The 15500-nt window shown below is 40.5% G+C and overlaps 1 protein-coding gene across 2 annotated transcripts; it reads left to right on the forward strand.

The window, feature by feature from the left end:
• Window positions 740-13506, forward strand: FAM8A1 (family with sequence similarity 8 member A1). Of its 2 annotated transcripts, XM_003128189.4 has the most exons (5): window positions 743-1590; window positions 2667-2787; window positions 7489-7612; window positions 8457-8596; window positions 10348-12400. In XM_003128189.4, exons 1-5 carry the CDS (start codon window positions 873-875, stop codon window positions 10490-10492), a joined length of 1248 nt encoding a protein of 415 aa, XP_003128237.2. In that variant the 5' UTR covers window positions 743-872; the 3' UTR covers window positions 10493-12400. The 2 variants fall into 2 exon arrangements, with proteins under 2 accessions (XP_020955874.1, XP_003128237.2); XM_021100215.1 differs by lacking the exon at window positions 8457-8596 and having other exon boundaries at window positions 740-1590; window positions 10348-13506.

The raw sequence follows: 15500 nt of genomic DNA on the forward strand, positions 1-15500 counted from the left end.
TGATCTGTGGTAGTGGGAGCAGATTCCAAAGCCCTGAGATATGGATAGGGCCCTGCCTTAACAGAAAATAAAGGAAAAGGCAGGTGCCAGAGGGCGAGACCGTGGGTCTGAGGAAAGGCACGGTTTTGCTGGCGTATCAGGCTTGTGTGTGCAGCACTGGAAAGTAGGATTTTAGGAACAGAAGTTAGCTCCAGAATCAAGACAGAGTCTAGCTCTTAAAGTAGCATAATCTCTTTCTTATTACAATGAAGATCGCTGCAGCTGAGTCGTACTATCCTGATACGTCTGTTTAGTTTGGTTATTAGTTTCTAATTCTCTTAGAGGATTGTCTCGTATCACCTTGCTGAGTACAAATGGGTGAGAACTACCTAATGGAATGAATGCAGACAGAAATACGCAACAAGCCCCGTGTCTAGTGATCAAGACAATCGCGTCTCCGTAATAGAAAGGGGGGCACACACCCTTGGGACTTCTCATAAATCCCCCTTTCTCCATCAGCTGTTTCTCCCGGGACAGCCCCAGTCCTCAGCCGGTGGGAATATCAAGAGAAGCCTCCGGCCTTAATTAAAAACGCAAGAGGTGTACGGGGCGTGGGTGTTGGCGGTGACAGTCTGGACCTACAACTAGTAAGCGCAGGACGCCCAATTCCAGTGTCAGCCTCCGAAGCCAGCTCGGGAACACGAAGGCCCACTTCCCTGCCCCGCCTCCTTGCCCCGCCCCGCGCCGGCGACGCGGAAGGGGGGGTTTCCGCTTCCGGTGGTGGATTGTTGACGCTCGCGGCTGCTGCGGTGGCTACGGGGCCGTTGGGGAGGGGCAAGCGGGGCAGGAGACGGCGCAGTGACAGGACCGCTGAGGGTGCTGCTGAGGCGACGATGGCAGAGGGGCCGGAGGAAGCTCGAGGCCGCCCTCCTGGGCAGGACGACGGCGGAGGGGACCACGAGCCCGTCCCTGCCCTGAGAGGCCTTCCTGCTGCCGCCGCCCCACGCCCCCGAGACGGGCCGCAGGCCGAACCCCAGGCCCCGGGCCGGCCCCCAGCCTCGGGCCTCGCGGCCGCCGCCAAGACCTCGGAGCCGGCGCGCGAGCCCGGGAATCGCGGGGAGGCGGGCTCGGGCTCCGGCTCGGGAATGCAGGCGCCGGCAGGCTGCGAGGCACCCGAGGCCGGGGCGCCGCGGGAGAGGCCGGCGCGGCTGAGCGCCCGCGAGTACTCCCGGCAGGTGCACGAGTGGCTGTGGCAGTCTTATTGCGGCTACCTCACCTGGCACAGCGGCCTGGCCGCCTTCCCCGCCTACTGCAGCCCCCAGCCGCCCGCGCCGAACTACAGCTCGGGCGCCGCCGCCGCTGCCGCCGCCGCCCCTCAGACCGCCGCGCCGCCGCCCCTCCAGCTGGGCTACTACAACCCCTTCTACTTCCTGAGCGCCGCGGCGGCCCGGCCTGAGCCGGGGGCAGCCGCCGGCGTTGCCACTCCCGCCCCGGTCGGTGGCCCGGGAGGCCGCGCCCCTCACGTGCAGCCTTCGGCCCGGGCAGCCCCAGTGGCCAGGGTAGCATCCGCCGCCGCTTCGCGAGCCCCGAGCGAGACTGGGCGGCAGGCAGGTGAGAAGGCTCTTCAGGGAAGGACCTGGGGGTAGAGCCGGCGCGGTTGTTTCTCGTCCGTCAGCTGGGGTTGGCCCAGGCCTTCTGTTCCCCAAGTGTACAGCCAGGTTCTAGTTTGCTTTTTCTTTAGACCTGGCGGTCTCAGTTGACTCCTGGGACTAATCGTTCACACGTGTAAAGACCATTCTCTTACTTTGATCTCCATGCTCTGGAGTGAGGTCCAAAGCTTAGTTCTCGGATGGCAAAGTTCACCATGGAGGGAGGAGGAGTTTTGACTGGTAATGCTGGAAATAACCCAGACATGGCTTTATTATATATATTACCCAGCATATGATAACATAGGTGAAATATATATAATTAATAGCGCTTGTGTGTATTAGGGACAACGGAACTGATGGATAATAAGATTTACACGAATCCAAATGGAGTTACAACCTTTGGGCCTTGGCTTAATCTTGTAGATTGTTTACTTCTGTTTGGGAATTAGAATACTTTTAATTATTTACACTTTTTAGTTTATTATTTAGACTTTTTATTTTAATTCAACCACAGATAATATGGGACAGACCTAGTTGCTGGAATTTGCAAGCTCCCTGGGAATCATTGGGTTTGTTACATAGAAAGCAAGACAAACTAAATGAATAAGGGTGAGATGAGGAGCACAGGGATTTACTTTGTACTAATTGTCTAAACTTAACCTTGATATTTTGCTAACAGATATTTAATTTTGTGTCATAGTCTTGCAACCACCTGGATTCTGCCCATTTGAATCCCTAGTGAAATGTATTGAGTACCTTCAGTAGTGAAATTTATCTGTGAAGTCATTTTGAAACAGTAAGGGGGTAAAAACAATTTTAAACTGCTCAGTTAAGTAGTGAAGTGGTGTTGCTGTATTATTAAAATAATAACATGCCTTATTGGAGTCAATTTCAACAAATGTTGCAAAAGTTATAATTTTTTTTTTTTTAATCAGCAAGTTGTACCTTTATACTCCTCATTCATTTCCTAACTTGGGTTCCAAGGTCTGTGCGCAATGACTAGTTTTCCTAATTTTTTTCTTTTTTTTTAATTTACAGGCAGAGAGTATGTTATTCCATCCTTGGCCCACAGATTTATGGCAGAGATGGTGGATTTCTTTATTCTCTTCTTTATAAAAGCAACCATTGTCTTAACCATTATGCACCTCAGTGGAATAAAGTAAGTTAAGGCCATTTGCAGAAAGGTTTTAATGTCTAGAGATCTTGCTTTAGTTCTTTTCATGCCTGCTTGCGACCATATGGATAATTTGTGTGCCATTAACAATTTCATTATAGGAGCTTTGTCAGGTTTATTTTCTTGTTGGTTTTAAGAAATAACTACAAAAGGGAGAACAAGACGTAATAAATTCTGTAAGGTGTGGGGGAATTTTACCTATCAAGACTAAGTAAAAGGAACCTGCAAACCTGAATTTGAATTTATTCACTGTTTTCTTAAGCCAGTTACTAATTTGTCTCTTACAGTCATGTTCAGAGTGGAGTATCTAAAGACCAAGGCATAAAGAGTTTTTAGTAGATGAACTATTAAATAATCAGCGAGGTAGCACTTGCAAATGGGGTTGCTTATACTGTCAGACAAGTTCCCAGTAAATTGAAAGTGAGCCATTTATCTGAATAATCTTCCTTTCAGATTAGTAATCTTAATAGCAGTTATCACTTCCTAAGCACTTTCTATAGGCTAGACTTCATATGGATTCTTAATTTTATTGGAGTATAGCAGACTCACAATGTTATGTTACTTTCAGGTGTACAGCAAAGTGAATCAGTTATACATTCATTCCTCTTCAGATTTTTTCCCATATAGTTTATTACAGAATATTGAATAGATTTCCCTGTGCTATGCAGTAGGCCCTTGTTAGTTAGTTATTTTATATATAGTAATGTGTATATGTGAATCCCAAACTCCTACTTTATTCCTTCCCCAGTGTTTTCCCTTTGGTAACCATAAGTTTGTTTTCAAAGTCTGTGAGTCTGTTTCTGTTTTGTAAATAAGTTCTCTTGAATCATTTTTAAAATTAGATTCCACATATGAGTTTTATCATATGATACTTGTCTTTCTCTGTCTTAGTGTGATAAACCTCTAGATCAATCTTGGATTACTTAATCTTGCCACCACTGTGTAATAGAGGTTAAAAACCTCCATTTTATAGAAAACTGAAATTCTTCCAGAAGTTAAACTCAGCATTTACCAAGTTACAAAGGTAGTAAGTTTGACTGTCAAGGTCAAACCTTTGTAGTTATTTAAATTTCAGGGCCCTTTCCGGGAACTTGAATATTAATCTGATTCTTCCCTGTCTCCCTCCCTATGGGCTAAACATCCAGTCAGCACCTACCACCTCCTTTCTGTTCAATCTCCTGAATAACCTTCAACCTGTACCATTTCCTCCAAAGTCAGAAATCCATTTTTCATCATCATTGCTTCTCCCTAGTCCAGTCACTGTCATCACCTGCTTGGATTATAGCACAAGTCTTCTAACTGGTATCTCAGTTTACTGTCTCCTGTTTTATCTTAATTCAGTCTCTGGTGTAAAACCAGAGATGATCATTTCTGATTCTGCCATTCTCCTGCCTTCAAAGCCTTCAGTAGTTTCTCATTGCCATCAGAATAGTCTTAATGTTTTAATAATCCCCTCATTTCTTTTATTTTTTGTCTTTTTTCTGTTTTTTTAGGGGAGGTTCCCAGGCTAGGGTCGAATTGGAGCTACAGCTGCCTTGCCTGTGCCATAGCCACAGCAATGCCAGATCCAAGCTGTGTCTGCAACCTACACTATAGCTCATGGCAATGCCAGATCCCTAACACACTGAGCGAGGCCAGGGTTCAAACCTGCAACCTCATGGTTCCTAGTCAGATTCGTTTCTGCTGCACAACAGGAACTTTTTTATTAATTTTTATTTGTTATAGTTGATTTACAGTGTACTGTCAATTTCTGCTGTACAGCAAAGGGACCCAGTCATTGTGTGTGTGTATGTGTATATACATCATATGTACACATTTACATTCTTTTTCTCACATTACACTCCGTCATGTTCCATCACAAGTGGCTAGGTATAGTTCCCTGTACTATACAGCAGGATCTCATTGCTTATCCATTCCAAATGCAATAGTTTGCATCTATTAACACTAGGCTACCAAGGCCATCCCATTCCCTCCCCCTTGTCAACCACAAGTCTGTTCTCCAAGTCCATGAGTTTGTTTCTTTTCTGTAGATAGGCACATTTGTGCCATTTATTAGATTCCAAATATAATATCACATGGCATTTGTCTTTCTCTTTCTGGCTTCACTTAGTTATGAGAGCCTAGTTCCATCCATGTTGCCGCAGATGGCATTATTGTTCTTTTTTAATGGCCAAGTAGTATTCCATTGTGTATATATACCACATCTTCATTCATTTGTTGATGGATGGACATTTAGGTTGTTTCCATGTCTTGGCTATTGTGAATAGTGCTGCTATGAATATAGGGGTATGTGTATCTTTTTCAACAAAAGTTTCTTCTGGACAGATGCACAGGAGTGGGATTGCTAGGTCGTACGGTAGTTCTGTATAGTTTTTGTTTGTTTGTTTGTTTTTCTACATAGTTTTCTGAGGTACCTCCATACTGTTTTCTGTAGTGGTTGTAACCAATTTATATTCCCACCAACAGTGAAGGAGGGTTCCCTTTTCTCCATACCCTCTCCAGCATTTGTTATTTGTTGACTTGTTAATGATGGCCATTCTGACCAGTGTGAGGTGCTACCTCATAGTAGTTTTGATTTGCATTTCTCTAATAATTAGTGATGTTGAACATTTTTTTCTTTTTTCTTTTTTTTTTTTGCTATTTCTTGGGCCGCTCCCACGGCATATGGAGATTCCCAGGCTAGGGGTCGAATCGGAGCTGTAGCCACCGGCCTACGCCAGAGCCACAGCAACGCTGGATCCGAGCCGCGTCTGCAACCCACACCACAGCTCACGGCAACGCCGGATCGTTAACCCACTGAGCAAGGGCAGGGACCGAACCCGCAACCTCATGGTTCCTAGTTAACCACTGCGCCACGATGGGAACTTCTCCTGAACATTTTTTTCATGTGCCTGTTGGCCATCTGTTTATCTTTGGAGGAATGTCTATTCAAGTCTTCTGCCTGTTTTTCACTTGAGTTGTTGGACTTTTTTGTTGTTTAGTTGTTTGTACATGTTAAGAGATTAAGCCCTTGTTGGTTGCATTGTTTGAAACTATTCTCACCCATTCCATAGGTTGTCTTTTTGGGTTTTTCAGTTTCCTTTGCTGTGCAAAAGCTTGTCAGTTTGATTAGGTCCCATTGGTTTATTTTTGCTTTTATTTCTGTTGCCTTGGAATACTGATCTGAGAAAACATTTGTACAGCTGATGTCAGAGAATGTTTTGCCTATGTTCTCTTCTAGGAGTTTGATGATGTCTTGTCTTACGTTTAAGTCTTTGAGCCATTTTGAGTTTATTTTTGTGCATGGTGTGAGGGTGTGTTCTAGTTTCGTTGATTTACATGCAGCTGTCCAGGTTTCCCAACACCACTTGCTGGAGAGATTGTCCTTTCCCCATTTTATATTCTTGCCTCCTTTGTCAAAGATTAATTGACCATAGATGTCTGGGTTTATTTCTGGGTTCTCTATTCTGTTCCATTGGTCTGTATGTCTGTTTTTGTACCAGTACCGCACTGTCTTGATTACTGTAGCTTTGTAATATTGTCTGAAGTCTGGGAGAGTTATGCCTGCTTGGTTTTTGTTCCTCAGAATTGCTTTGGCAATTCCGGGTCTTTTACAGTTCCATATAAATTTTTTTGCCTTTTTGCCTTTTCTAGGGCTGCTCCCAACAGCATATGGAGATTTCCAGGCTAGGGGTCGAATTGGAGCTGTAGCCACCAGCCTACGCCAGAGCCACAGCAATAACAGGATCTGAGCTGTGTCTGCAACCTACACCACAGCTCACAGCAACACCAGATCCTTAACCCACTGAGCAAGGCCAGGGATCGAACCCGCAATCTCATGGCTCCTAGTCGGATTCGTTAACCACTGTGCCACGATGGGAACTCCCGGTTCCCTATAAATTTTTGGCATGATATTTTTCACAGAACTAGAGCAGATACCCTTACTTCTTAATCACTGTCATTTCTCATACTTAATATTTGAGGCATATCGAGCTGCCTACAGCTTCCATCACACTCTTGCTTCAAGGCTTTCTCTCAGTGCCTCTGAAATGTCTCCCTTCTTATTAGTCTGGCTAACTTATCGTCTTCAGATCTCAATTTAAATGTCACTTCTGGGAAGCCTCCGCTAAGTTAAGTGTGCCTGGTGTGTGTTTCCAAGTACCCAGTGGTTCTCTGTTATAGCCCTTACTTATCCCACTTCAGTATTATTTATTCTGCTTTTCCTGCTAGGTTAGAATCTCCATGAAAGCAGAGACCATGTCGAATCCACTTATCATATTCCCAGGCCTAGCACAGTGCCTGCTTATTTGTGGAATAAGATAAGTGTTTTGTGAAATTAGATGGTTGGAAACATAAAAATTATTTTTTTGGGGGGGGTGTATATATCTTTTATTGGAGAGAGGGCTATAATTCAACTATATCGTTTATTAGGAAATGTACAGAGTAGCTAAAATTCTAGGGGGTATAGTTTTGGAAAAATTATAGTGAATGTTCATTAAATAATTATTAAGATCCTCTTTTAATGGCTTGGAAACAAATTCTTCTATTCTTTTTGACCCAAGTTTCATAATGTTGTGAAGTTATAATAATGCTTTTAAAAATGATAATTTCAGTTAAAGTTTATGATTTATAATCATAGATGAAAAAGTCAATGCAGTTGCTCTGGTAATCAATTCTTTTTAACTTCAAACTATTTATTTTGTGTAGGGATATCTCTAAGTTTGCTATGCATTATATAATAGAAGAAATAGATGAAGACACATCAATGGAAGACTTGCAGAAAATGATGGTTGTGGCTCTTATATACAGATTATTAGTTTGTTTCTATGAGGTAAGCTACTGTCTTCAGCAAATAATAATATTTAACAATCTAATTTTAGATTATCAGCCTAAGACAAAACAAGTAATAGAAAATTATAATCATGTATTTGTCAAAAGTCTCCATTTTTTCTAAAAATTCTTTAACATAATACTTTTCAAGTTAAAACTTTCTGGGGAGTTCCCTGGTGGTTTGGTGGTTAGGACTCAGCATTTTCACTGCTGCAGCCCGGGTTCAGTCCCTGGTCTCGAAACTGAAATACCACATCAAGCTGCTGCATGTTGTAGCTTAAAAACAAACAAAACACACTTTCTGGAGACATTTTATAATTTCTTTTTTTTTTTTTTTTTTTTGCTTTTTAGGGCCACACCCACAGATATGGAAGTTCCCAGGGTGGGAGTCGAATTGGGACTATAGCTTCCAACCTACATTACAGCCACAGCCACGTTGGACCCTGGACCCACTGAGCGAGGCCAGGGATCTAACCCACACCCTCATGGATACTAGTCAGATTGTTTCCACTGAGCTACAGTGGGAGTTCCTATTACCTCTTTGTAATACATTTCAGTCTTGTCCAAAAATAAAGTTGGTTATGGAACTTGAAATGTATTTTTATATAGAAATAACTTGCTAAAAAATATAATAGGTCAAAGAGAAATATTATAATAGATATCTTGTGGTATCAGAAATGTTAGAGACCTGCAGAAATGCATTAAAAGGTTAACCTTAAAAGTATTCTATTAAATTCTTTCAACTTGAAATTTTTAAAACATGAATCATATGGCAGGAAAATTTACCTTTAAGATTGGTAGAGTTGAGCCAGTAAATTATTTTAAAATTATCCTTCTCTCCTTAGATAATTTGCATTTGGGGAGCAGGTGGAGCTACCCCAGGGAAGTTCCTGCTAGGGCTTCGAGTTGTGACATGTGATACATCAGTGCTTATTGCACCAAGTCGGGTTTTAGTGATTCCTTCCTCAAATGTTAGCATTACAACGTAAGTTCTTTTCTTAGCTTAATCTACTATGTACTTATGAATTATATTGATTACTATACTTACTTACTTATTTTCATAAACTATACTGGGGTTTTTTTGTTGTGTTTTTTGGTGTGGGTTTTTTTTTTTTTTTTGCTTCTTAGGGCCACACCCATGGCATATGGAGGTTCCTAGGCTAGGGGTTGAATCCAAACTGCAGCCGCCAGCCCACCCCACAGCCACTGTAGCGTGGGATCCAAGCTACGTCTGCGACCTACACCACAGCCCATGGCAATGCCAGATCCCCAACCCACTGAGCAAGGCCAGGGACAGGGATCCAACCCATGTCCTCATGGATGCTAATCAGGATCATTACCACTGACCCACGACGGGAACTCCTAAACCATACCATTTGATAAAGTATTTTTAGGATGTCAGTTCTTCATGGTATATAATAGGCTTACATTTGTTAAGTGTAAGTTTGGATGTTTTCAATTATGATTGTAGACCTCTCTTCACTGTGCATCAACTGTAAGTCGTAATAGTGAGAAGAGGATTTGGGTGTGGATGCTCTCGACATCAGTGTTCCACACCTAGCTTTTTAGTCTCTAGATCTGTGGATACTGGGGTTATGTTACTGAGCTGCCTTGAAGCCTCAATTTGGAAATAGCTGTCATTATCCCATCTTGAATAGACAATAAGTTTTGACAGCTGAACATGCGGATATCCTGCTCCTGCTCTTAAAGTCATAGAGCTTGTAATACTCTCAGTTCTCAGGGCTAGCTGTTGAGAAGGTACAGACAGTGGTAATGGGAGTTGTGGAGGTGAGTAGGTGGTAAAACAGTTGAGCAAAACAAGATACTGGCTGGAATGGCTGCCAGAATGATTCAGAATTGGATTGTTAAATAAATACGACTCTAGAAGAAGCCTTGAGTTTGCTGACATGTGCAAAATTTCCTTATATTTTTGTGGCTTCTACTGTTAATGAGAAAGGCAATAATGGCTAATGTTTATTGAGCACCTCACAAACCAGGTAGTTTAGAAAACACTGCATATGTATTAACTAATTTAATCCTCACAACCTTATAAGATATGTACTATAATCTTTATTACAGGTGGGGAACACAACGATTAGTTGTGTTGGTAGAAAATGAATCTAAAATCAAGTAGTCTGGATTCAGAGCCCACACTCAGCTGCTATGCTATTCCTTCACTGCACTAAAGGGCAGAAACCTAATGTTAGGATACTTCTCTATTCTGAGCTATTGCTGAAAGCTTTTTAAAGCTTTCCTTAATCACAGGACCCCACAAAGAGAGCTGAAAAAGAATACAGTAGTTTGAAATGCCGGCACTCTTCATAGAAGGTAGAAGGTGGGACTGTTAACAAGCATACTCAGAAGATAGTGAAAACACTAAAAGATACTGACTGAAAGTAGTAAGTGACTGTAGAATAGGTAAGTAAAGGGAATAGCTATTCTCTTCTGGCAAAGTACTAAAAAATACTGTTAAGTTTTTAGTACACATTTTAAAACATATTTGTTACTGCTTTTCATGTAAAAGTTCAAGGTGTATCTTCTATGTAATGAAGTCTTTAGAACTAGCTCAGTTAGTTTGATCATTATATAATGCAACTTGAAAGTAATCACATATCAAAGGTAAAACCCTTCCACTTTCAGTATGTTTTAAATACCTTTGGAATTTGATAGAATACTATTAATCTATTTGTAGTTGATAATACAACTTATCTGATCTTTTTTGCTTTAATTTTTTAGGTCCACTATACGAGCTTTGATCAAGAATTTTTCTATTGCTTCTTTTTTCCCTGCTTTCATCACACTGCTGTTTTTTCAGCATAATCGAACAGCCTATGACATTGTAGCAGGAACTATTGTAGTAAAAAGAAATGGGGTTAGATGATGCTCCAAAAGCCCTGAATTCCATAGTTTCTGGAATAATGACAAAACTAAACTATGTATCAAGGCCATCAGTATCCCTGGGTTAATTGATGATTTAGAAATTAAAGCAGTCGCTCCAGTGTGATGCAGGTGACTATGCTGAACGTGTTGACTTGACTTGAATGCCAAAGAACTTTTCCAGAGGAAAAACCTGTTAAGTTCAAGTGTTAAAATTTTTAGATCGAAAAGAAGGCAAGTGGTGTCATAATCAACCATGAAGAATATGTACTTTCTTAAGATCTAAAGCATTAGAATTTGCTAAAAGCATTTTTGGCTTTGAAATCTCCAAATGAAACTTTAAAAACTTATTTTGGTTTATCCCAAAATGATGGAAAATGTCCAGTTGTGTTTTGTAAACACATTCATCTTTGAGTTTCCTTCATCTTCTTGAAATTTGTCTTTGCTTTTTGAGGGGAGGGAGTGGGGGACATAACTTTGATAATAATCCACTTAGCTCCCATCCTAGGAGGTGGTGAGTTAGCTGCAAGAGAAAGGGGAAAGTGAGGCCGGCCCAGCAATTCCCTAACCTGAAATTTAACCATCAGTAAGTACTGCAGCCTGCAACTTTGGGGGCAAGTTTTGCATGATGATGAAAAAGTATCGTGTCATATTACTATCTTATCGTTGAATTTTTTTTTTTTTTAAAAAGGTAAGTTAGTGGTTGCTTTTAATGGGGCAGGGGAAGTAAATTTTCTCTGTAAATTTAACTTAATTCATGTGCAAACGTCTTCACTGCCCTAAATCAAACCATATGTGGGGATTTATGTCCTGTCAAATTGTTGCATATTCACAATATTCCCAGTATGTGTGCAGCATGAAGAAAGTATTAGTGCTTTTCAGTGTTCTGAATATAACTTTATATACAGTATATTCACATACTAGTTAGTTTCCTTTTATTATATTGTTTCATAACTTTTGAAACATCAAGAAGTTAATCTTAGTATTTCATTATTTAAATACTAGTACCCTGTGAAATACTTAGCAATTTTCCCATTAGGGATTGTTCTTTGTAACAAGGAAGAGTAGCATTTCCAGACATTATTCTAAGTTCTTTGGGCCATCAGCTCATTTGGAGCCTGGCAGGGATGATGTTTTGAGGAAAAATATTAACACTTCGTGTATTGCCATTTTAATTTATTCTTCCATTGCAGAGTTGTAGAGTTTTAAGTGTGTGTACGTGCTTTTGTTAGATGGCCCAGTTAGCTGTGCTGATAAATATCTGAACTAAAAGTTTTGATTCTTAGGCATTTTCTGCATCTCTGATATTTTCCCAAAAAAAACACTAAACTGTACTGGACAGTTCATAATTAGGGTGCTTATAGGATCAATCTAGGCTTTATTTTGATCTTAATTGATCTTAATAGCAAATAATTTTGCTTATTACTATATCAATTTTTAAAGTGGGTTTTTTTGACATTTAAAACTGAAAATATTCACGTTTGTTTATAGGAACCTTAACAATGTCCTTAATGCTTTTTATTGTAAAATTTCATAAACCATATTTTTCATAGTAATTTTATATTAAATCCATCACAGAAAGCCTATTAAATATGTCAAAGTACTAAACAGATCATTGATTTGTAACCTCAAAGAAGATAAAGTGTTATGGCCCGTCTTAATAAACCAAAACCACCCAGTAACTTTTTAAATTAGAAATTATGAAATGTTACATAAACTTACCGGTGAGCAGTGTATACATTAGCACTGGCATATATACCCCTTTTGTCTGATGGGGAATTCGAGCTGAAATGTATCATTCTGAATATAGCTCTGGAATATATCTTTAATGTATAATTTCCTCTTAGATAATTGGATAGTTTACCACCTAGGCTATTTTTATTTATAAAATAAAAGTAAATGCATACTCCAATTTAATTTGGTTTATACTTTATAGTATTGCACATTTGCTATACCTACGTGATTCAGATTAATTCCTGTGTAGGTGCATTTAGACCCATCTCAGGATTCATGTTATACTCTGGAGCCCTATCAAAAAATATTACTTTGTCTGCCTTTACAACAAAATCCAAGTCCATTTCCGAATTCAGTACTTAGGGAGATTTTGATTCCCAAGTTGCTGGAAGAAGGGAGGGGACCACATTTTTTTCTCTTGGGGATGGGGTGGGTGGAGCCTCCCTAATTTCATCATACTTTATATTTCATCTTATAGAAATGCTGACTTTTCTGTCAAAATAGAATCCTCATACTGAACCTCTATAACCTTTTATAGGATAATGAACATGAACATGCCACCCATAAACCCACAGAACAGGCAGTTAACTTAGGCATCTAGAAAATCTACCCATCCTGAGTGGCTAGCGCACCTTGAGGAAAAGTCCCTGAGTGATGGCAGCAAGCCATGTGACTATATAATAATCTATAACTCGTGGCATTCATTCAGAAATTACTTCTGTCTACCCAAACATTCACCTCCTAGTTTCACCCAAATGAATCTTTAGGCGTTTGTTTCAAACAACAGTAAAAATTTTTAACTCTGCTTAAAAGAATTTTTCCTTTAAGTAACTTGTTTGGGTGCTTCACTTATGCATAAGTATTTCCAGCAAAAAGGAAGACAGGAAGGAGTTGAGTAATGGGCTACTTGGAGTAACAGGCTCTTTGGTAGGAATATGGATATTAAGTATTTCCATTCTGCAGTTATCCCTATGACAACAGGCTATTGTTTCTTTTAAAGAATATGCCCAAATAATAGCAGTATTCCTAAAATCTGACAAGTATTGCAGTTACTTGCAATTCCCCCCCCCCATGCCAAAGGCCAAAATCTTTGCCATATGTGCTTCCTTGGGTCAAGTTCTTTATCTCAAACTGTGTATATATTTCCATGTAGTTCATCACAGCAGGGCTTGACCCACAAAAAGTATCTGATGGCCTGCCCATAAATGAAATTCAACATTCTATTTTTAATCATTTGTATGCCACCAATTTGTATTGTCTCAATAAATACCTGGATGCCAATGATTTGTGTTTTGCATGTTTCTTTGAGATTTGCTCTAGAATATCTCACTTCCAAATACAGCTGCTCTAGCATTCTCTTGCTATCAGGGGACAAGTGCTTTCAGAAATAGAGATCTATCCAAAAAAAAAAAAAAAAAAATCATCCACTTTGCAATACATTCTTTTAGCAAGTCACTCAGATGTTAGCCGTAGATGACTAAGCATTTAATGTTAAACTAATCCAGTCAAAGTTGCTAATCCTTCCAACCACCAGGCAAGATGTTAAGGACCCATATTACACGTGAGGAACCAGAAATTCAGTCTCATAGCTAATAAAAGACAAGGGCTGGGTGATTTAATCTCAGTCTGGTCTGACAAGCATTCCCTCTTCCAGCCTTTCTAAACAAAACTAGAACAGGACACAAAACAGATCCCTCAAGAAAGACTAAGATAATTAATAAAGGATAAACTCATGGTCTAAGTCCTATAGACATTATACACTGTTAGGTGTTCGGCTAGGAACTGCACATTCTGGAACCACAGTGGACTTTTGAGATAAAGTTTATAAAAGTTGCCCCATAGTACAAGGAAATGAAAGCTCTGACATGCTATATATAGCTGGTGTGTGTAGATAGCATATATATATATATATATATATATATATATATTTTTTTTTTTTTTTTTTTTGCTTTTTGGGGCCACACCCACGGCATATGGAGGTTCCCAGGCTAGGAGTCAAATCGGAGCTACAGCTAGCTGCCAGCCTACAGCACAACCACAGCAACACGGGATCCGAGCCGTATCTGCAACCTACGCCACAGCTCATGGCAACACCAGATCCTTTACCCACTGAGCAAGAACAGGGATCGAACCTGCAACCTCATAGTTCTTAGTCGGAATCATTTCCACTGCACCATGATGGGAAATCCAGCACATCCATTTTCTCAATTTTAGTGTACCACATTTGTCAGTTTCCATTCAACGGGCCCAGCACACGACATCCTAATACAATGAAAGAAAACGCAAGTTCTTCCCAAACTAAACCAGGAAGTTTATGGCCTGGTTACAAATTGTTAAAATTAGTTCAACACTTATTTCAAGTAATAAAATCCTAATTTTATGAGCAACTTACAGAGGAATTTGTAATAAATATTAATAGCTAAAGACATTTCAGTTATCTGAATTGTACTTTTTTCCCTTCATGTCCCAAATTGTAAATTACTTAAATCATCCTAGCACTTAAAAGTTCTAGCATTCTCCCAATTGTCTGTCCCACATGCTTATGTAATGATTTTTGGACCCTATCTGGACCCAACAAATGCACGAGTTTTTGATGAAGACTCAGAATACACATCTGACAAACCCCATCAAACACTGAGGTACGTTTAGTGAGGACTGACCCACTTGTCAACCAAATTATATAAATGTACCTGATTATTCAACCTTCTTGCATATGGCTTTCTTTCCTTCGGAGAGTAGTCAGTTAAAAACAATTCCTCATTGGTCCAGCATGAGAAGTGGGCTTTTACTGTCTTCTTTTCAAAATGTTTCTCCTTCTTCCACAAACAGCACTTGATTTTCACTTGTGTATGGAGCATAAAACCCAAGGCTGCTAGGGGGTCTGCAGCCTGAGCCAGTCCAGTAAAGAGATGCTGCTGCTGAGCTGAAGTAGGGAGAGGTTTGCAGGTGGAATTGCCACAATGAATGTGTAGTCTACAGCTGAGAGTTAAAGCAGTCAGATGGAAAAAAACAGGTCCCAAGTCCCAAATACAAGTCTAGTCCTACAGATCTCCGTTCTGGGGGCCAGAGATTTCATTTTTAAGACAAGCCACCCTGAGTATGGTTTTCAGTCACCTGCTTAGAAACAAATTACTGGCAGTTCCTGCTGTGGTACAGTGGGTTAATCATCCAGCTTGGTCTCTGCAGAGGCATGAAGGTTCGATCTCTGACCAAGCGCAGTGAATTAAGGATCCAGAGTTGCTGAAGCTGTGGTGTAGGCTGCAGCTCGGACTCAGATG

This window comes from Sus scrofa, chromosome 7 (genome assembly GCF_000003025.6).
Source record: "Sus scrofa isolate TJ Tabasco breed Duroc chromosome 7, Sscrofa11.1, whole genome shotgun sequence".
NCBI classification, from domain to species: Eukaryota; Metazoa; Chordata; class Mammalia; order Artiodactyla; family Suidae; genus Sus; species Sus scrofa.

Bases quoted from the DNA above. Each gene is read 5' to 3' on its own strand.
- FAM8A1 (XM_003128189.4), top strand. From the start codon at position 873: ATGGCAGAGGGGCCGGAGGAAGCTCGAGGCCGCCCTCCTGGGCAGGAC. The intron at 1,591-2,666 runs GTGAGAAGGCTC...TTTAATTTACAG, and splicing joins CGAGACTGGGCGGCAGGCAG to GCAGAGAGTATGTTATTCCA. The intron at 7,613-8,456 runs GTAAGCTACTGT...TTCTCTCCTTAG, and splicing joins TATTAGTTTGTTTCTATGAG to ATAATTTGCATTTGGGGAGC.